General features: G+C 60.2%; 2 protein-coding genes across 7 annotated transcripts in view; one reads left to right on the top strand and one right to left on the bottom strand.

Moving 5' to 3' along the window:
- Window positions 1-4450, top strand: part of LOC309602649 (receptor-type tyrosine-protein phosphatase U-like) — a 25939-nt gene extending 21489 nt beyond the window's left edge. For 2 of the 3 annotated variants that reach the window (XM_082336404.1, XM_082336406.1), the window contains 6 exons: window positions 309-388; window positions 799-933; window positions 1381-1506; window positions 2082-2239; window positions 2526-2661; window positions 3265-4099. In XM_082336404.1, coding sequence (XP_082192530.1) covers window positions 309-388; window positions 799-933; window positions 1381-1506; window positions 2082-2239; window positions 2526-2661; window positions 3265-3339 — 710 coding nt within the window. In that variant the 3' untranslated portion in view covers window positions 3340-4099. Of the gene's footprint in view, window positions 1-308; window positions 389-798; window positions 934-1380; window positions 1507-2081; window positions 2240-2525; window positions 2662-3264; window positions 4100-4201 lie in introns of those variants that run through there. The other variant, XM_082336405.1, reaches the window with a different exon arrangement.
- On the bottom strand, window positions 3301-19604 carry LOC309602650 (uncharacterized protein). Of its 4 annotated transcripts, XR_014230689.1 has the most exons (14): window positions 19391-19604; window positions 17881-18123; window positions 17175-17417; window positions 16797-17039; window positions 9221-9511; window positions 8738-8835; window positions 7194-7386; window positions 6862-6973; window positions 6491-6737; window positions 6173-6212; window positions 5783-5888; window positions 5657-5703; window positions 4863-5077; window positions 3301-3320 (listed from the first exon to the last, which is right to left on the bottom strand). XR_014230689.1 is itself a non-coding variant. In XM_082336407.1 (13 exons), exons 1-12 carry the CDS (start codon window positions 19500-19502, stop codon window positions 5661-5663), a joined length of 1971 nt encoding a protein of 656 aa, XP_082192533.1. In that variant the 5' UTR covers window positions 19503-19604; the 3' UTR covers window positions 4565-5077; window positions 5657-5660. The 4 variants fall into 4 exon arrangements, 3 of the variants coding, with proteins under 3 accessions (XP_082192533.1, XP_082192534.1, XP_082192535.1); XM_082336407.1 differs by lacking the exon at window positions 3301-3320 and having other exon boundaries at window positions 4565-5077; XM_082336408.1 differs by lacking the exons at window positions 3301-3320; window positions 16797-17039; window positions 17175-17417 and adding an exon at window positions 10150-10392 and having other exon boundaries at window positions 4565-5077.
- Between the last annotated feature and the right edge of the window lie 741 nt (window positions 19605-20345).

The raw sequence follows: 20345 nt of genomic DNA on the forward strand, positions 1-20345 counted from the left end.
ACACCTGGGATAGACGTGTCCCTGGGTCTAATCTGTCCCAGAGGAGGAACCCAGATGAGGCATCAGGGAGAAATAAGGAGGGTGGACCTGCTGTGCCTCTATGCCTCTGCACATGGCGTTTTGGACATCCCGTGTCAGGCAGCCCTGAGCTGTCATGGCCACGGGGCTAGTGGTGCCTGTTCATCCAAGCCTCTCCAGGCCATGCCGCAGGGAGCCGCGCTGACCCCACTGCTTGCAGGGAAAGTCCCATGCCTCTGTGCAGGGAGAGGATGGCTCATCATTTCTCTCTCTTGTCCTTGCTTCTGCAGCGGATTCCTACCGGCCCATCCTGATGTCCTCGCTGAACGCAGACGGCTCACCAGGTTACATCAACGCTGTGTTTGTAAACGTAAGGCTCCAGCCGCAGCGGGAGCAGCAGACACCCCCCCCAGGCACCACTGCTCGGGGCAGGGGTAGACCATGCCACCCTGGTTTGAAGTGTCCCGGCCCTGGGGCTTCTTCACAGTGACTAATTCCCAGCGGCTGGGGACCTGCTGCCAGGAGATGGCCCCCGTGATCAGCCTAAGCCCTTTCTGCACAGACAGCTCAGCAGGCTGCCGCACAGCTGCTGGCGTTTGCCTGCTGGGAGCCAGCGGGGTGGCAAGCCTGCTCTGAGCAGGGCTGGAGTGCTCTGCATCTCCTGGGCCTCCAGAGCCCTGGCTGGAGGGAGGCAGAGAGCTGTTCCCGCTGTCGGAGGGGCTCTCGGGAGGCGGATTGCGTGACCTCTTCCCCCAACACCCCGGTCTCTTTGTTTTGCAGACATACACGAAGGAGGACAAACTCATCATCACCCAGCTGCCTTTCCCCACCACGCTGGTGGATTTCTGGTCTCTGGTCTGGGATTACACCTGCACATCAGTGGTTGTGCTGAACCAGATCCAGGAGCTGGACAAGGTCAGCAGCCCATGCACAGCCTTCCTCCCCTCTCCTGGCTCCCTCTGAGGCCCAGCAGCATGCTTTCTGCCTTTGCCCTCACACAGCTCTTCTCATGAGAGCCTGCTTGCTGCAGGCGCCCACTGCAAGCTTGTGGACTCCACCTGGAGAACCATAAGGACAGTCCCAGCACCATGGCACTGCAGCGGTGGGGTGTCCCCAGTCTCACAGCAAGGGAGCATCCCTTGGGTTTTGCTTACCCCTGCCCAGGTGTCCTCTCTGCTGGAGTGTTATTTTCCTGGCTGTAGCACTGCGGGTTGGTTCTCAGCAAATGGCAGGCAGAGCACCTACGTGGACACTGTGGCTTATGGGCGAGGGGTTGGCATGAGCACACCCATGCAAGGTGCTGAGCTCTGCCACACTTGCACGTCAGGGCTGTGTGTAATCACGCACGTGTCTCCCCCCCAGACATATGTGCAGTTCTGGCCCACCCAGGGCGAAGCTGTCTACGGCCGTTTCCATGTCTGCCTGATCTCAGAGGAGCCCGGAGTTGGCTTCACAACCTGGAAACTTTCACTCACCAACAGGCAGCAGGTGGGCTTTTTGCACAGAGATGGCGAAGACCTTTGAGAACAGCTTTTGCAAGACCTGGGAGGACCAGCTGGGCTTCAGCATCAGCAGGCTTTGATTTGCAGTCAAAGTCACAGCTAGGGGTGGCAGAGGCCACAACAGTCAGCGGGATCTGATGGGGTCCTGGAAGGGCACTAGCCAGAGCAGGTCCTTTCACCTTGGGAGAGAGGTTAGTCCCAAGAGGGTGAGTCTGCAGACAGAGGTACATGGCAGAGGTGCATTTGTATACCTTTCTAACTTGGAGAACAGCAGCCATGGACAGAGTCTGTGTGCCTTGGTGGTGGTTCATGGATGGGGACTGGCATCAGTCTGAGCTGCACTTGGTGGTCAGCTCTTATCTTGTGCTCTGCGCGTCTGCCAGTCTCAGAGCACTCAATGGAGAAGGGCAGAGTCTGGGACTGGGACATCCCACTGTGGAGCTGCTCCCTTGATCCGGTGTGCATGGCTGAGCCAGGACTGACACACGCTGTCTCTCCCTTCCCTCTATCAAGCCAATGGGTTTCTTCTCTGCCCAACCCACTGTCTTTCCTCCCTGCTAGCCCAAGAAGTCTGCTCTGGAAGTCCTGTTCTGGCAGCTGAAGGACTGGCCCATGCAGCAGCATCTTCCACCACACCCTGCCACCATCATCAGCCTGCTAGGGAAGGTGGAGACATACCAGCGGCAAAGCCAAGACAGACATATCCTTGTCACCTGCTGGTGAGTGATGTCTCTTGGAGGAGCAGCCGTGGCACAGAGTTGCTTAGCCCAGGCTGCATCATTGAACCTGGGTCACAGCAACGTCCTCAGCTCAGGTGAAAGGTGAACATATGGCCATGAATTCAGCTGTGTTCAGGGAGGAACGCTTCCCTGTGGAGGCTGGCTGTGCGCAGGATCTGTGGACATGACCATCCTGAGAGCCTGCATGGCTGGTGGGACACCTCTGAGGCTCAGCACTGCTAGGTGATCCCAGGGCAAGTGACCCTCCCCTTGCTCTCCTCCGCAGGGATGGTGCCAGTCGGAGCGGAATCTTCTGTGCTGCTAGTTTCCTGTGTGAGCAGATCCAAAGCGAGGGGCTGGTGGATGTATCCCAGGCTGTGAGGATGCTGAAGAGGCGGCGGAGACAGATAATTAAAGATGTGGTAGGTGCTGGCTTCAAACCCAGCCAGGATGGCAACACTGGAGCAAGAGCCATAGCCTGGACTGTCCCAGCAGCTGTCCTAGCACCTATGTACTCAGATGATCCTGGGGGGGGAGCAGGGGCAGATGAGACCTCTGAAAACCTTTTCTGCTGCTGGGACATACCCACTCACTCAGGGGGAGGTTCTGCAGAACCAGATGGGCACTGAAGCATCCTGTGGGCTGAGTTGCCCCTTTCTGGTCCACCTGGCCTGTTGAGCGGTGCGCTGCACTGGTGGGTGCTGAGGTGCTTGTCCTGCACCCACCTCACCACCTGGTCTGGGTGCTAGAGGCCATCATAGGATGAGCACCCTGGATGGGACTGAGCAGCAGATGCTTCATGCCATGGATGCTGGCTCTCCTCCCAAGACCAGCTGGCATCAGCTTTGGGGTAGCCCAGCTCTCAGCGTGTGATTCCTCAGTGGGGGGAGGTGGGCTCCAACTGGGAGGAGGAGAGTGGGCTGTACCTGCACTTGGCTTGCTCAGGAAGCTGTTGGCAACCAAGGCTGGCCTTCCACTGCAGGTGTTGGTGTACCAGGTTCTCATGTGCATCCTTCTGTCCACAGGAGCAGTATGGGCTCTGCTATGAACTAGCCCTCAGTTACTTGAATTCATTTGAAACCTATGGGAATTTCAAGTAGAGGCATGGCCACAGCCCATCTCTGGCCAGGCCTTTGACTCTTTTGACAACCTTCCATCAGTAACAATGGAAACCAGAGGAGACGAGAGGGGTGTGCACAGCCCCAAGTTGCTTTACTCCCCTGAAAAGCCACCCCAAGTGTCCTCTGCAGCTGGAGAGCACAGGCTGGACTGTCTCCAAACTGTGGTCAGGCTTTGAAGTGGGAACCTAACCCTTTGCCCAGAGTTTGCACAGGAACTTACCTGGAATCACAGCCCAAGTATGCAAACCAGAGCAGAGGCACTAGGACTTGACCTGTCTGTGCCAGGGATGAAGAAGAACCAGCTGTCCCGTCCAGGCTCCCTTGTCCCTTCAGGCAGCCCCAGGGAAAGTGGGGTAGCTCCATCAACACCCAAACCGTGTTTTGCCATGGAGGATCAACAACCACAAGGGCTCAGGAGCACAGGCTATCTGTCCCACTTTGGGAGAAGCATGAAGCCCAAGGCCAACAAAAGCCAAGGGAGGGACAATCCACAGTCCTATGGGGCTAGCCTGGTCCTTCCCACCCTGCACAATCCCTTCCTGGAGCTCCATCTGCTTGATGTTGATCCAGGTGCCACAGCCCTGCCAGCTCCAGAGAGGCTCCCTCACCAGCCTGTCTGGCTCCACCATGGCAATCCCAGGTTGTAGCGGCTCAACTTAGATATCCTGGATGTGGTTCCGGCAGGAGGTGCTGCACCATGGAGGCTGGTTCTGCCTTTGCTATTCAAGGGCAAGGGGCCTCAGAGCCAGGACTGGCCCCATGGTTCTGTTCTGTGTCTTACCAATAAAGATTCTGTGCTTGCCATGGTAGTGGTGACCTCTGATCTTCACTTTTCTTCCAGGTTTGACCTGGCACAGGGGCTGCAAAGCAGCTGAGAGCACACAGATCCATCAGCTCTGGCGGCAGCATGGGCACAGAACACTCCTGCCCAAGATGTGCGTTGGGGGACATCACCCTTCACTGATTCCCACCACGCACCCCATCCAAACTCACGTGAGAGCTGCCCAGCACAGCCCTGGAGGTCGGAAAGGCTGCCAGGCACCACGTGGGGACACGGGGTCACAGCAGCCCTGCTCATGACCTCCCCTCAACAAGGAAGGCGCAATTAGCTCCCTGCAGGGGGATGTGACCCCATAAGGGCAATGAGGGGACCAGGCAGGAGCTGTAGTGGGGCAGGCAGCACCCTCCAAACCACAAGCCTTTATTCGTTGTCCAGACAGAGCAGGCAGAGTCACGAAGGCAGCCCAGCCAGGCCAAGCTCCAGCAGAACCCTGCGTTTGGCTGAGTATCAGCAGGCAGAGGAGGGAGAGGGGTTGGGAACCCAGGACATGGCGGGAACATGGAACATCCCTCAGCCTCTGGCATACAGTTGGTGCTTCCAGGAAAGCAAAAATGAAAGCAAAGACTAAAAAAAGGAACTACAGCAAGTCACATTCAAAGGCCTTAAAACAGCAGTAAGCGAAAGCTGGGAGGTGAAGGGGGTGAGGAAAGAAAAAGCTCACAACCCTCCTTGGCCTCCTGTTTTCCTCTTGCTCTGATGAACTGGATGGGACCCCCAGTGCTGGTCACAGTCACAGGAGATCCAGGGGGCCCGGCAGCCATCAGCAGTGAGCTGGGGTCATCCTCCGCATCTTCTCTGCTCCCTCACTGCTCTGAATGTCTCCTGTGGTCCTGGGCAGGGGCTGGAGTGACTGATCTCCAGCCTGGCCACCTCTACCTGTGGAGACCAAGAACACCCAGGGCAGAGGCTGCTGCATGCCCTCGGCTGCATGGGGAGGTCACGCCACCACAGCTACCTGCACACAGGAGTGTCTGAGACAGGCTGGAGCACAGGGCAGTGCCTGTCACAGCCCGACCCCTTCGTCCCAGCTGTGCCCAACCACAGGTCTCCCAGGGTGCCCGCTGGTGCCCAGGTGAGAGCAGCAGTCCCTCAGCCTGACCCTCCTGAGACACCTCCCAGCAGATCTCTCCCCTGGGGGGGATGACGTGGCCATGGGTCCCTCAAAGGCCTGAGCCACCCTTTGGGATGCCCATCTTTGCTCGCCCCTGCCCCTGCTCCAGGCTGGGAGCAATGCCTGGAGCCACGCTTTGCTGCCACATGAGGCTTAGCAGGCAGAGCCATCCTGACCATCACCACAGGGGCTGGCCCAAATGGGGAGGCGTGTCAGGGAAGGGGATGAGAAGATGTTTCTCCTGAGGGCCAGGCTCTTCTGGGAGATCTCTGTTCTCCTTCCAGCTGCCAACCAGACCTACAGCCCTTTTTGTGATGATGGTCCAGAAAATGGCATTTTCCTACCTTTTTAATTATCCTCCTTAGCTTTGCTGGGCAAAGACTTCCTTTTCCTGGAAAGGCAAAAGCGAGTCATGAATAAAAGACTAGCGTTATCCATGGCCCTGCTGAACCTGTCCCCTTCCTACTCACCTGGAAAGCACCAGCCACAGGATCCCTGCAGACAGGAGGAGGATCGCCAAGAGCACAACCACCCCAATCACAGTCCCACGCCACGAGCCCGGAGGCTGCCCTGCAACTAACACACAGCCAGGAGTGGGTGCCACAACCTGGGCCACATGCTGGCAATGGCCCCAACGAGAGCAAAGGGTGTGTGCAAAGGTGTAGGTGTGTGTCTTGGCTTAGGTTTCTTCTGTGATGGAGGATCACCCCATGTCTGGGAAATGAAAGGTTTCCTCTGCCCACCGTGAGACCCCACTGCTCCTGCGCTCGGCCAGCTCCTCTCTACAGGACGCGGCCAGACTGGGAAAAGGGAAGATGTGGGAGAGAGGGTTGGGCACAGGGAGCGAGGAGCCCACTTACCAACAGAGAAGCTGTAGCACACGCAGGTGAACTTCTCTGCCTGTTGGAGGAGACGGGAGGGAGAGCTCAGGCCACTCCTGCCCCACTGCCCACCCTGGGGGCAAAGGCCTCCCACCCACAGCCAGCAAAGGGCCCAGCTGTGGCCAAGGACCCCGGGGACACTGTCCTGCCAAGGTGCCTGGGCTCTCAGCACAGGGGCCGGGAGCGGAGCCTCTGCAGCACTGCCGCTCACCGTCGGTGGCCGGCCCAGATCCTGCTGAGGGGCCCGGCCCTGGCTGGCAGCGTCCCGGGGGAGCAGGAGCCCCCCGCGACGGGTACCTGCTGCGAGCGGCGGATGAGGCGGAGAAGGGCCGTGTAGTTCGAGCCCAGCTGGAGGGCAACGTTGTGGTAACCCTGCCCGCGGGTCCCGTCGCCCAGCACAAAGTCCGTGGGGGCGGTGAGGTTGAACGCAGCGGCCACGTAGGCGCCGCGCTGCTGGCTGGCGTTGAAGGGCTGTGGTTGCCCCAAGCAGGTGCCTTCCACCCCCGTGCCGTTGTGCGTTGCGGCCACGATGAGCTGGTGCTCCCTGCAAGGCAGGGCGGTGAGAGGGCCGCGGGACAGAGGGACGGAGGCCGCTGCGAGCAAGTGCTGCCAGTAGGGAAACCCATCTCGGGGCTGCGGAGAGCAGAGCTGCTGGGGGCTGCACTCACCTCACCGCCTCGTGAGGACGGGCGATGGGGTGGAGGTGAAGCACGGCTGTCCCTTGGGATGGAGAGACGTCACGGGCACCGCGGCAGCTGCTGCCGAGAGGGTGTGGGGTGTCTGGAGGGGAAGACCCGGGGGATGAGCACCAGCAGGCAGCATGGCAGGGGCTGTGCAGGGAGCAGAGGCAGCCCCGGGCAGTGCAGGCCGCGGAGCACAGCTCCTCTGTGCCCAGGCTCCTCCACGCCGGCCAGGAGGCCACAGGGCTGGGGACAGAGCTGCCTCAGCCGGGGCGCACGCTGCGGCCACCCTGGAGGGACTGGGGCACGACAAGCCTTACGTGAGCTGTTGGTCTGAAACTCCCACAGTGACGCAGCCCCGGCTCCAGCGGCTGTGAGTCCCTGCATCGTCACCACGTAGCTGCTGCCAGGGCTGTACTTGGGCAGTGGGTGCTCAGTGACGGAGCTGCTCAGCCGCAGCCGCTCTATCTCCAGGAAGCCGCCGTCCTGCGTGCTCCTTGTCGTGATGTTCAGCTGGGGACAAGAGACAGAGCTGGAGGGCAGCAGCTCCCACCTGCCCTCTGGGAACCTGCCCACCGCACACCGAGAGAGAGCAAAGCACCCCTGCAAGCCTCCCCTGCCCTGTGACTGCCGCAGTTCTGGAAGGCTCCCAGAGAGGAACCAGCAGGAGCCTTGGCCGCATGCATGGACCTCAAAGCAGACAAGAGAAGGAGAGGAGGAATTTGGAGCCAACGCTCAAGATGTCAGAGCGGCTGCCTCGGTGAGCAAAGGACCAAGCCTCTGTGAAGAGCTGAGGGCAGGATGGAGGCGGTTCCTTTGAAGAGGTGTATATACGTATAATGAGGCCGAGGCCAGGTCACCGGTATGGTATTGCAATACCGCAGGCACTGTGGTGACATCCCCCACAAGAGGAGCCCTGAACTTCTCTTTTCTCCTCTGCAAGGTTGGACTCTGAAGGCTTTGACTACATGAAAAGTGGAAAAGAGAGTTACCACAAGGGATAGAGGTACAGGCTCCCCTTTTGCCAAAGCATCGTCTGAATTTTTCCTGAGATCCTGGGTCATCCTTACTGCTGTCAGAGTCTTTAAGGAAATAGCATTGTAGGAATATGCAAAAAAGGACCGAACTGAAACCAGAAAAAAGTGTTCTTTTCACAAGCAGAGCTATCTGGGAGCAGGGAACCAGCTGGAACAGGCCAACAAGGAATGCCGTCAGGGATGGTTTCTGCAGGAAAGAGCTAAGAGGGGCACGAAGAACCAGCATGACTGGGTCCCTGTCACCCCACAGAGAGGTCTGTCCTCAAAGAAGGCATAGGACACACTGGTAAGGGTCTCACTCCCACTCAGTGCTAGAAAGCAGGGCTGCATTGTGGGAAGACCCCCAAACCCACAGACAGAGCAGGTGTTTCTAGCCATGCACTGAGGAAAACTCAAAGGAACAGTGCAACTGTCGCAGAAGAAGAGGGTTTTTCAAACCACAGGCTTCCCTGTGGCAGGAACAAGAAACAAACATGCAAGAGGCACAGGAAACCGTGGGAGGCCACCCCAGCAGGCACGTCACCAAATGCTGCACACCAAGCCGCAAACTCTGCCAAACCCCAGGCTGAGCAGACCTAGGGCGGAAGCCCAGCGGGGAGGGAGCACCCACCACCTCTCTGGGCAGCACCACAGTACGAGGAATGTTGAGGGTGAGACAGAAACTGCTCATGCTCATCACAGCCAGATATTCACCTGGACTGACTGCGAACTGCTGGTCATCACGGGTTTCCCTTCCCCACTCTCCTCGCCTGCGCACACAGAGCTCCAGGCAGGGAGGCGCCTGGCAAGGTGAGGGGGACTGCGGGGAGTCTGTGGTGCCCTGGTACCTGGTATCCGACGATCTCCCCTTTGCAGGAGGGCAGCGCCTTCCACCTGAGGGACCCTGTGCTGGGATCCAACCACAGCTGCTCCGGTTTGTCCGGCACTGGAAGCACAGGAGGACGGGTCACGCCTGGGGCTGACGAGGAGGGGCTGAGCCCAGCACAAGGTGCAGGCAGCTCTGGGCCCAGGGCACAGGCTCAAAGGGACTGGCCACAAAGGGTTTGTCCCTGACAAAGGCTGCATGTGTCACAGCAGCAGCAGCAGGAGCAGCAACAGTATGGTGAGGAAGGGGAGAGTGAGGAGGGGATGTGCTGTGCTCCAGGGTCCTGCACAGCCCCTTCCCCTGAGCCCCACAGGCTCCAAACAGCCCCGATCCCAGAACCATCACTGCAGGCTGAGCTGCTGCGCGAAAGGCACAGTTATGCACCTGTCCTACCTGTGACACAACCCAGGACTGTCCCTTCACACCTATACTGGTGCGCACATACCTGTTTCCTCAGTCCTAACCAACCATGAGAAAAGGATCGTGCTGGGAGGCAGTGAGATGGTGACACTGTAGTCAGTGAAGGGCTGCAGAGGGGGACAGGTGAATGTTCCCTCCTGGCCGTGTAGCATCTCCTCTCCTTTCACCTCTTCAGCCTCACAGGGAGGGGAGGAAGGCACTGCCAGCCGGCATGTGGCCCGCATGTGCTGGCAGGCGTCAGGGAGCCTGCAGGTCCAGTTCAGTTTGATGCTGGTGCTGGAAATGTCCAAGGTCCCGGGGACAACCTGGAGGACCTCTGTGAAGGAAACATTGCAAGAGGGTCACTTCCTTCCCTTCCCTTCCCAGCCCTGCAAGGGTGCTGCACTCAGACAGCCCTGCTGCCCACCCAGCCGGGAGGGAGAGTGAGAGGCTGAAACTGGTCACTCCAGGTCTGGTAGAGCTGGTGGGCCTCAGTGTCCCAAGCGCTGAGGAGATGGTGCCAAGCCTGTGCCCACCATGACACAGAGCCTGCAGGGGACCAGCCTACAGGAAGCAAGCTGTGATACTCACAGCTGCACAGTCTGAGAGGACACAGGCAGCAGAGCCCTCTGATCCCCCTGCCCCGACTGGGATGCCACGCAGACCACAAACCACCACACAAAGCTCTCCCACGCTTCTCTCCTTTGTGCACAAGCTGCTGCCAGAAGCCCTCAGGGACACCCTTGTCACCCACACCTTCAGCAAGAATCTGCCACCCACTGGAGAACTGCAGGCTGGACTCAGGGGCTGCCTCCACACGGCCTTCAGCAGCACCTCCCATTTCCCCAGGCAGGCAGAGAGCCTGAAACCTCCTCAGCACTGAAACCTCCTGTGCACACACAGCCTGCCTTCCCCCGTTGCTGCTCAGCAAGGGCAGAGCGGGGCAGCCAGGAGAGCTCCTGATGCCTCCCTTACCGATGCACACCACGTTGGACCGAATGCGGACCCAGCCACCTCTGCTGTCCCTTCCACGCCAGACTTCTCTGTATACAGGTTTCCCATAACTGATGGACTGGACTTCTCTCACACATTTGACGTGGGTGAAGGATGGCTGAAAACCCTCAGGACAGCTCAGCATCACTTCTTCGTTCTCCTTGTAATTGTCCCGGTCTGGTGCCAGCCGGAGTCTTGAGTCCCACTGGGGCCTTTGGCACGTTGCTGGCAGAGGTGAAAGTGGGTGTTAGTTGGGGTGGGAGGTGATGAGGAGGTGGGTCAGGGGTAGGTGGTGGGGTACCAGCAATCCCCAGCGATCCCTCCAGCCCCTGAGGGGAGAGGGACACGGGGATGGAGGTGACACATCCGTCTGCCAGGATGTGACCTGCAGGCAGGGCTCGTTGGTAGGAGGCTCTCCTTGTGTACCTGAAGCGTGAAGGATCACTCCTCCGTGAACCTCCCCCATCCTTGTGTATTCCCTCCTCCACAGCCCGCAGCAGGGAGTTGTCCAGGACAATCAACCCTGCACCACGAGACCCCCTCCAGCCACCGTCCACCAGCCCTGCTGGGGTGCATGTCCCTCCAGCCATGGCTCATCCCTCCCACCGGGATCACAGATGCCCCTCTTACACTTCTGGGGTCCCTGCCGTGGCTCAGTCAGCCCCTCAGCCACTCTCCTCCTTCCCCACGCCACCGTGCAGCGGGACATGGGGATGAGCAATGCAATTCACGCCCCCTGCTTTACCACAGCCCCTGCCCCTTTTCCCGGGCACATCCCCTCCTCACCACATTCACCGTCCCCTGGGCTGAGCAGGCACCGCCTGTCCCAGCAGTTTGCTGAGCGCTGTGAGGGGAGGCTTTGTGGCAACCATTCCTGCAGGCAGGGACGCTGGCACCTGGGAAGGAGCACTTCCCTCTTCCAGCCTCTGCAAGAGGCTCTGGGAGGCCCCCGAGTGCTTCAACGGCAAACTTGCTTCTCCCAAAGGGGCAGAGAAGGGATCTGACAAGGTTCAGACCATCTTCTGAACAGCCATGAAGGAGCACAGGCGTGCTGGGCAACCAGCCACTTACGGGCAGGCTTTGCTCTCAAACAACCCTGGTTGCAGAAGGCAAGAGATGCCCAGCTGAGCACCGCAACCAGCAGCTCTGTCCCACTGACACACAGCCACCACCCACCCCACGCCCAGGCACCCAGGCGCTCCCCACGCCCAGGCCCATCCAGCTGCCAAAGCGGCAGCAAGTTCCTGGCTGCTCTGCTCTCAGCAGGCACAGCGTCCCTCGGGCACGCCTGGGCACAGGACACGTCCAGAAAGGGGCAGCCCTGCTCCCTGAAGACCCTTCCCCTGATTCACGGTGCATGCGTTCATTCACGCCTGATTCATGCCTGCAGCCGCCGGGGAGCCACTGGCAACCCGGCTCGCTGCAGGGCATGACCCATCCCCGACCGACCGCAGCACAATCTCCCCAGGGCAGAGGAGGAACCGCATCTTACCTGTTTCCCGGGGCACTCCTTGGACCGTGGGATCAGGTTCTTTCTGGACCTCTGCTGCCAGCAGAGATACAAGCACCAGGAGAAAGCTCAGAGCCACCAACTGCAGGGCCATGCTACCGTGACGTCCCCAGGCAGGACTGAAATCTCAGCCCCACTCGCTGCCTCTGAGCCCAGGCATCTGTAGCTGACTGCAAGACTTGCAACCACAGGAAGGAAAGAGACACATGAAGAAATCTCATGAGATACAGGAGGAGGCTTCCCCTTTCAGGAGGGAACCTCCCAGCAGTGGCAGCGCTGCTGCCTTTGGCTGCCTTTTTTCCCCAGGCTCTGGTACTTAACAGAAGCACCCCTGCCACCAGGATCCCAGGGCTTCCTCCAAAACCCCTGCTAGTGACCGGGGTGCATTCCAGAAGCACCGCTCCCATTTCTGAGGCAATGTTCACCTGCTTCCCACCGCCACTGCATGGGTTTTAGAGCTGGGCTGAGTCACTGCGCTTCCCCTCCATGATGCCAGGAGATGGAGGACCGTTGAGAAAGCACGTAAAGAGCTGCCGAGGAGCAGCGATAGGAATGGGGGTGTGAAGCTCCTCAAGCAAAGGAGTAGCTCAAGGCCTGAAAGAGTCCTTGGCCCTTCTGAAAGACACACTCAGCCCACACCCTCTCTCCTCCTTCCCTGCTCCTCCATCCCCACCTGCCTCCTCCTCCTCCCCCTCAGCCTGGCAGCACTCTCCTCTGTCCCCAAGGGCACAGACCACCCTGTCCTCCAGTGCCAGCTGAGTGCCTGAGGAAACCCTCCGAGCTACGAAACCACCCGCCTTGCTCCTCAGCAGCTCCTGCTTTCTTCTTCCTCCAGAACCCCCCGTGGGCCCGCCTGGGATGGCTCAGATCCCAGAGGGCTGCGGGATCACCCACAGGGACCGCGGAGGAGCAAAGACCGTGCAAAGGCCCTCAGCTTTGCCCGCGGCACACGCCCAGGACACACTCCTGCCCGGGATGTGTTGTGGGGAGCACCACCGCTCACTGGTTCGCAACACACACCCCACCCAGGGTGCCAGGGGCCACTGGCAGGTACCACGATGATGCTCACACAGCTCATATGAAGGACTGTCAAGACGTGTCTTTGCTGGCACGTGCACGTCATCCCAGACTGAAAAAAAAGCCTGGCAAGAGACTGGTTGATTGCCCTCTCTTCCAGCAGTGTGCTCCTCGACCTGCTGCTTCCTAACAGAGAGGGGTTTTGGAGTTGTCCTGTGCAGGGACGGGAGTTGGACTTGATGATCCTTGTGGGTCCCTTCCAACGCAGGACATTCTACGATTCTATGATTCCTCAGCCAGGAGAGCCTTCGGGCTGCCCCTCAAGCTCCAGGCTGCACCGGGCACCGGCATCCCACAGTGCGGGAGAGGCAGCGGCTGCTGGAGGCTGCGCCGGGGCAGCAGCAGCAGCCGAGGTCGAGCAGACCCCAAAGGCTGCAGGATGGGGACTTCCCAAGAGGGCCAGGGACAACTGCAGCTCACAAAATGGGAGCCGAGCACCAACACCCACAGAGGGGGTCACAGACCAACGCAGAGGTCCCGCTAGGCCTAGTGAACACCGTGGTACTTGTAGGACGCAGAGGAGAGAAAGTAGGAAGCCGAAGCGTTGTGCTGGCAGCACGCAGCTTCTCAGGTGTGCTTCCCCGGGGCTGCCGGGGGCTGGAAAAGCCTAGTCCAATCTCCTCCGTGAAGATTCATGGGGACAGGCCTTTCACACACAAAAGAGGGAGGAAGCATGACAAGGTGGGAGCTGTCGCGGGGCAGGCAGCCCCTGCAAACCACAACAATTTATTGGTTGGTTGGACGCAGCAGCACAGCTGCGAGGGCAGCGCCGGTGGGCCTAACTCAAGCAGAGGCCAGGGTTTTAGGTGGATTTGGGGACATGGCGCGGGGAAAAAGGAGCTGGGGCCCAGCAAGCTGCATTCGGTCTCACAGGACAGTTGCAGGCACCAGGACGCGGGTGAGATGGCTTTGCACCAGCACTGGAGGACTACCAGGACACGTCCTTGCTGGCACAAGCAGGTCGTCCCAGGCCTTGGGCTGCTCCCAAGGATGCGAAAGAGGAAGCTGGAGCTTGATGAGGGAGCAAATTTGAGGGGGAGCCATAACCCACCACAAGCTAGATGAGGTCCTGCTTCCAGTGGCGCAGGACTGAGCCTCAAGAAGGGGCTGTGGGAAGTGCCATCAGCACTGAGCCTCGGACGTCCAGCCCATCTTCTCCTCTCCCTCACTGCTCTCACTGTCTCCTGGGGACTCCAGGACAGGCAAGGGCTGGGGCAAACGGCTCTCCAGCCTGGCCATCTTTCCCTGTGGAGACCAAGGGCACGCAGGGCAGAGGCTGCTGCGTGTCCTCGGCAGCGTGAGGAGCTCACGCCATCACTGCTGCCACTCTCCACCCTCTCCCTGCCAGGTGTGGGAACAGAGGCGGGGTGATCCATCTCCTACCTGCATCTTCTTCTGCCAGATGAGTCTTCTTGATCACGCAGTACTTATCCGAGTTCTCATAGGGCTGGAGCTCTGGGAGGACAACACGACAGAAACAGCCTGAGGGACCCAGCCAGCAGCTGCTGGAAGAGGCACGCGGAGGAGGCTCCGGGCTGGGGATAGCAGCTGTGGGACACGCTGCTCTGGTAGGTCGGCCAGAGCCAGCTGGGCTGCCTGCCGCCACCGCAGGATGCCGACGGGCTCTCCTGCAAGAGGCCTGCTCCCCTCCCAGCTCCAGCCCGAGCCCTACAGCCGTCTCTGCGATGGGGACCCTACCTGTGTAATGATCCTCCTCGGCTTTGCTGGCCAAGGCCTTCCTTTTCCTGGGAAGGCAAAGGGCAGTCCTGAGTCGGGGGAGAGGCTAACGTGGCCCAGGGCCCTGCTGAACCCAGCGGCAGAGGCATGGAGGGCTCCGCACACCCTCCCTCTGGGCCCTCGCGAGCTGGCAGGCATTGCCCATCAACACCCCAGGGGACGGCAGCGGCAGCGGCAGCAACAAGGGAGGGGGTCTCTTAGCACCCACGGTCCCTGCCCCAGCCCCGAGGAACATGCTTGTGAGCCCCAGCCGGCAGCCCTACGGCTGACCTATGGTAGGACCAGCCAGCTGCATCCTCCGCGCCTGCAGAAGGGTGGCAGCAGCTGGGGGAACCCCCTCTCCATCCCCAGCCACCCCACAGCACAGCATGGCCTGAGGCACAGCAGCGACTCCAAGTCTCCACACTACTCACCTGGACAGCACAAACCACAGGATCCCCGCAGACAGGGGGACCAGCAGCGACAGCGCAACCACCACCGCGACCGCCGACCCAGGCCACGGACCCAGCGGCTGCCCTGCAACTAATGCACAGCCAGGAGTGGGTGCCGCAGCCTGGACCGTGCACCAGCAATGGCCCCGACCTTGGCGCTGTCGCTCCCAGGGAGGCCACCTCAGCCAGACACAGGGCACAACAACCATTACCCGAGACGCAGCTTTGAAATTCCAGCAGCGACGCAGCCCCAGCACCAGCCGCCGTGAGGCCCTGCACTGTCACCGTGTATGTGCTTCCAGGCGCCTGATGAGGTGGCGTGTACTGAGTGACAGACTGGTTCAGCGACACCTGCTTGAACTCAAGGAAGCTGCCATCCTGCGCTCTCCTGGCCGTGACATTCAGCTAGAGGGAGGACAGGGAGCTGGTGGGGAGCAGCTCCAAGCTTCCGCTCCTGCGCTGGGCAGCTCTGCGCAGAGGGGCTGCTGCTGCTGGCTGGGGAGAGGAGGGGAGCCGACCCCACCAGAAACACCAGCAGTGGAGAGCTGGTGGGGCCTGGCCCAGGGGGGCTCACGCCTCTCCTCGCCTGCGCACACAGAGCTCCAGGCAGGGAGGCGCCTGGCAAGGTGAGGGGGACTGCGGGGAGTCTGTGGTGCCCTGGTACCTGGTATCCGACGATCTCCCCTTTGCAGGAGGGCAGCGCCTTCCACCTGAGGGACCCTGTGCTGGGATCCAACCACAGCTGCTCCGGTTTGTCCGGCACTGGAAGCACAGGAGGACGGGTCACGCCTGGGGCTGACGAGGAGGGGCTGAGCCCAGCACAGGGTGCAGGCAGCTCCGGGCCCAGGGGAGAGTGAGAGTGCTGTGCTCCAGGGCCCTGCACAGCCCCTTCCCCTGAGCCCCACAGGGTGCGAGCAGCCCTCATCCCAGGACCATCACTGCAGGGAGCGGATGATCAGGCTGAGCTGCCGGGCGAAGGGCAGCTTCACACTTCATGTAGGAGGACACGTACCCGTTTCCTTCGTCCTGAGGAGCCACGTGTACAGGATCGTGCTAGGAGGCAGGGAGATGGTGACACTGTAGTCAGTGAAGGGCTGCAGAGGGGGACAGGTGAATGTTCCCTCCTGGCCGTGTAGCATCTCCTCTCCTTTCACCTCTTCAGCCTCACAGGGAGGGGAGGAAGGCACTGCCAGCCGGCATGTGGCCCGCATGTGCTGGCAGGCGTCAGGGAGCCTGCAGGTCCAGTTCAGTTTGATGCTGGTGCTGGAAATGTCCAAGGTCCCAGGGACAACCTGGAGGACCTCTGTGAAGGAAACATTGCAAGAGGGTCACTTCCTTCCCTTCCCTTCCCAGCCCTGCAAGGGTGCTGCACTCAGACAGCCCTGCTGCCCACCCAGCCGGGAGGGAGGGAGAGTGAGAGGCTGAAACTGGTCACTCCAGCTCTGGGAGGGGATCAGGAGGCGTTAGGGGTCACGGTGTGCTCAGAAGCTGGACATGACGTTTTGGGAGAATTCCTCCCATAAGGCAACTGCCCCCATTCGGTCAAATATCAGGATATGGTGGGGGGAACAGGGGGAAGCGCAGAACGGTGTGTCCGCAGCTGGGCTACATCACAGCTCGCAGGGAGCAACAAAGGGGTCCTTCTGCCCTCACAGCCTCTGAGTTGTGTGGTTGGAGTCATCTTTTGGTGCCATGGGAGAGCACAATGGGACACATTTCATCCTGGCCTTGCAGGAGCTGCTTCCACGGTCATCAAACCACACAGCACTGGGACCAAGGGAAAACCACGACCTCGCTGTGCTTCCTCTCACATAGACATATTCCCAGCATCCCACCCCTGCAACATACCATCCTGCTCCTGATGCCTCCCTTACCAATGCACTCCACGCTGACCTGAATGCGGTACCAGACACCTCTGCTGTCCCTTCCCAGCCATAGGTCTTTGTGTACAGGATGCCAGCGTCTGATGAGCTGGTCTTCTGACAAACATTTGACATGGGAGAAGGATGGCTGGAAACCTTCAGGGCAGCTTAGCATCACTTCTTCATTCTTCTTGTAATCATCGTGGTCTGGTGCCAGCCGGAGTCTTGAGTCCCACCGGGGCTTTTGGCATGTTTCTAGCACAAGTAAAAGTGGATGTTAATTGGGGTAGGAGGTGAAAAGGTAGGGCAGGGGTAGATGGTGGCGTATGAGCAATCATTCAGTTTGTGGTAGAGTGGGGCAGCCAGGAGAGCTCCTGATGCCTTCCTTACCAATGCACACCACATTGGACTGAATGTGGGACCAGGCACCTCTGCTGTCCCTTCCCAGCCATAGGTCTTTCTGTACAGGATGCCAGCGTCTGATGAGCTGGTCTTCTGACAAACATTTCACATGGGTGAAGGATGGCTGGAAACCTCCAGGGCAGCTCAGCATCACTTCTTCGTTCTTCTTGTAGTTGTCCTGCTCTGGTGCCAGCCGGAGTCTCGAGTCCCACTGGGGCCTTTGGCACGTTGCTGGCAGAGGTGAAAGTGGGTGTTAGTTGGGGTGGGAGGTGAGGAGGTGGGTCAGGGTTGGGTGGTAGGGTATCAGCAATCAGTCCTGCCCCAGGCCCTGGCCCCCATCTGCAGGGCCCCACGCTTCCACCTCCACCAGGAACCTCCCACCCACCCGTGGATCGCAGGCTGGAGCCCTGCACACCCTGCGCTCTGCCCTGGCCTGGCACAGGCAGCTCTGGACACTGCCCCCCACCCCGATCCCACAGCCCCCTCCTGCCGGGACCCTCAGGCAAGCACAGGCCAGGCTCAGGGGCTGCCTCCACACGGCCTTCAGCAGCACCTCCCATTTCCCCAGGCAGGCAGAGAGCCTGCAACCTCCTCAGCACTGAAACCTCCTGTGCACACACAGCCTGCCTTCCCCCGTTGCTGCTCAGCAAGGGCAGAGCGGGGCAGCCAGGAGAGCTCCTGATGCCTCCCTTACCGACACACGCCACGTAGGACTGAATGCGGACCCAGCCGCCTCCGCTGCCCCTTCCATGCCAGACTTCTCTATATACAGGTGTCCCAAAAGGGGTGGACTGGTCTTCCCTCACACATTTGACGTGGGTGAAGGACACCTTGAAACCATTGATGCAACTCAGCATCACTTCTTCATTCTCCTTGTAATTGTCCTGCTCTGGTGCCAGCCGGAGTCTCGAGTCCCACTGGGGCCTTTGGCACGTTGCTGGCAGAGGTGAAAGTGGGTGTTAGTTGGGGTGGGAGGTGATGAGGAGGTGGGTCAGGGGTAGGTGGTGGGGTACCAGCAATCCCCAGCGATCCCTCCAGCCCCTGAGGGGAGAGGGACACGGGGATGGAGGTGACACATCCGTCTGCCAGGATGTGACCTGCAGGCAGGGCTCGTTGGTAGGAGGCTCTCCTTGTGTACCTGAAGCGTGAAGGATCACTCCTCCGTGAACCTCCCTCATCCTTGTGTATTCCCTCCTCCACAGCCCGCAGCAGGGAGTTGTCCAGGACAATCAACCCTGCACCACGAGACCCCCTCCAGCCACCGTCCACCAGCCCTGCTGGGGTGCATGTCCCTCCAGCCATGGCTCATCCCTCCCACCGGGATCACAGATGCCCCTCTTACACTTCTGGGGTCCCTGCCGTGGCTCAGTCAGCCCCTCAGCCACTCTCCTCCTTCCCCACGCCACCGTGCAGCGGGACATGGGGATGAGCAATGCAATTCACGCCCCCTGCTTTACCACAGCCCCTGCCCCTTTTCCCGGGCACATCCCCTCCTCACCACATTCACCGTCCCCTGGGCTGAGCAGGCACCGCCTGTCCCAGCAGTTTGCTGAGCGCTGTGAGGGGAGGCTTTGTGGCAACCATTCCTGCAGGCAGGGACGCTGGCACCTGGGAAGGAGCACTTCCCTCTTCCAGCCTCTGCAAGAGGCTCTGGGAGGCCCCCGAGTGCTTCAACGGCAAACTTGCTTCTCCCAAAGGGGCAGAGAAGGGATCTGACAAGGTTCAGACCATCTTCTGAACAGCCATGAAGGAGCACAGGCGTGCTGGGCAACCAGCCACTTACGGGCAGGCTTTGCTCTCAAACAACCCTGGTTGCAGAAGGCAAGAGATGCCCAGCTGAGCACCGCAACCAGCAGCTCTGTCCCACTGACACACAGCCACCACCCACCCCACGCCCAGGCACCCAGGCGCTCCCCACGCCCAGGCCCATCCAGCTGCCAAAGCGGCAGCAAGTTCCTGGCTGCTCTGCTCTCAGCAGGCACAGCGTCCCTCGGGCACGCCTGGGCACAGGACACGTCCAGAAAGGGGCAGCCCTGCTCCCTGAAGACCCTTCCCCTGATTCACGGTGCATGCGTTCATTCACGCCTGATTCATGCCTGCAGCCGCCGGGGAGCCACTGGCAACCCGGCTCGCTGCAGGGCATGACCCATCCCCGACCGACCGCAGCACAATCTCCCCAGGGCAGAGGAGGAACCGCATCTTACCTGTTTCCCGGGGCACTCCTTGGACCGTGGGATCAGGTTCTTTCTGGACCTCTGCTGCCAGCAGAGATACAAGCACCAGGAGAAAGCTCAGAGCCACCAACTGCAGGGCCATGCTACCGTGACGTCCCCAGGCAGGACTGAAATCTCAGCCCCACTCGCTGCCTCTGAGCCCAGGCATCTGTAGCTGACTGCAAGACTTGCAACCACAGGAAGGAAAGAGACACATGAGGACATCTCATGAGATACAGGAGGAGGCTTCCCCTTTCAGGAGGGAACCTCCCAGCAGTGGCAGCGCTGCTGCCTTTGGCTGCCTTTTTTCCCCAGGCTCTGGTACTTAACAGAAGCACCCCTGCCACCAGGATCCCAGGGCTTCCTCCAAAACCCCTGCTAGTGACCGGGGTGCATTCCAGAAGCACCGCTCCCATTTCTGAGGCAATGTTCACCTGCTTCCCACCGCCACTGCATGGGTTTTAGAGCTGGGCTGAGTCACTGCGCTTCCCCTCCATGATGCCAGGAGATGGAGGACCGTTGAGAAAGCACGTAAAGAGCTGCCGAGGAGCAGCGATAGGAATGGGGGTGTGAAGCTCCTCAAGCAAAGGAGTAGCTCAAGGCCTGAAAGAGTCCTTGGCCCTTCTGAAAGACACACTCAGCCCACACCCTCTCTCCTCCTTCCCTGCTCCTCCATCCCCACCTGCCTCCTCCTCCTCCCCCTCAGCCTGGCAGCACTCTCCTCTGTCCCCAAGGGCACAGACCACCCTGTCCTCCAGTGCCAGCTGAGTGCCTGAGGAAACCCTCCGAGCTACGAAACCACCCGCCTTGCTCCTCAGCAGCTCCTGCTTTCCTCTTCCTCCAGAACCCCCCGTGCGCCCGCCTGGGATGGCTCAGATCCCAGAGGGCTGCGGGATCACCCACAGGGACCGCGGAGGAGCAAAGACCGTGCAAAGGCCCTCAGCTT

Source organism: Platalea leucorodia (genome assembly GCF_965183815.1).
Source record: "Platalea leucorodia genome assembly, chromosome: Z".
Classification (NCBI taxonomy): Eukaryota; Metazoa; Chordata; class Aves; order Pelecaniformes; family Threskiornithidae; genus Platalea; species Platalea leucorodia.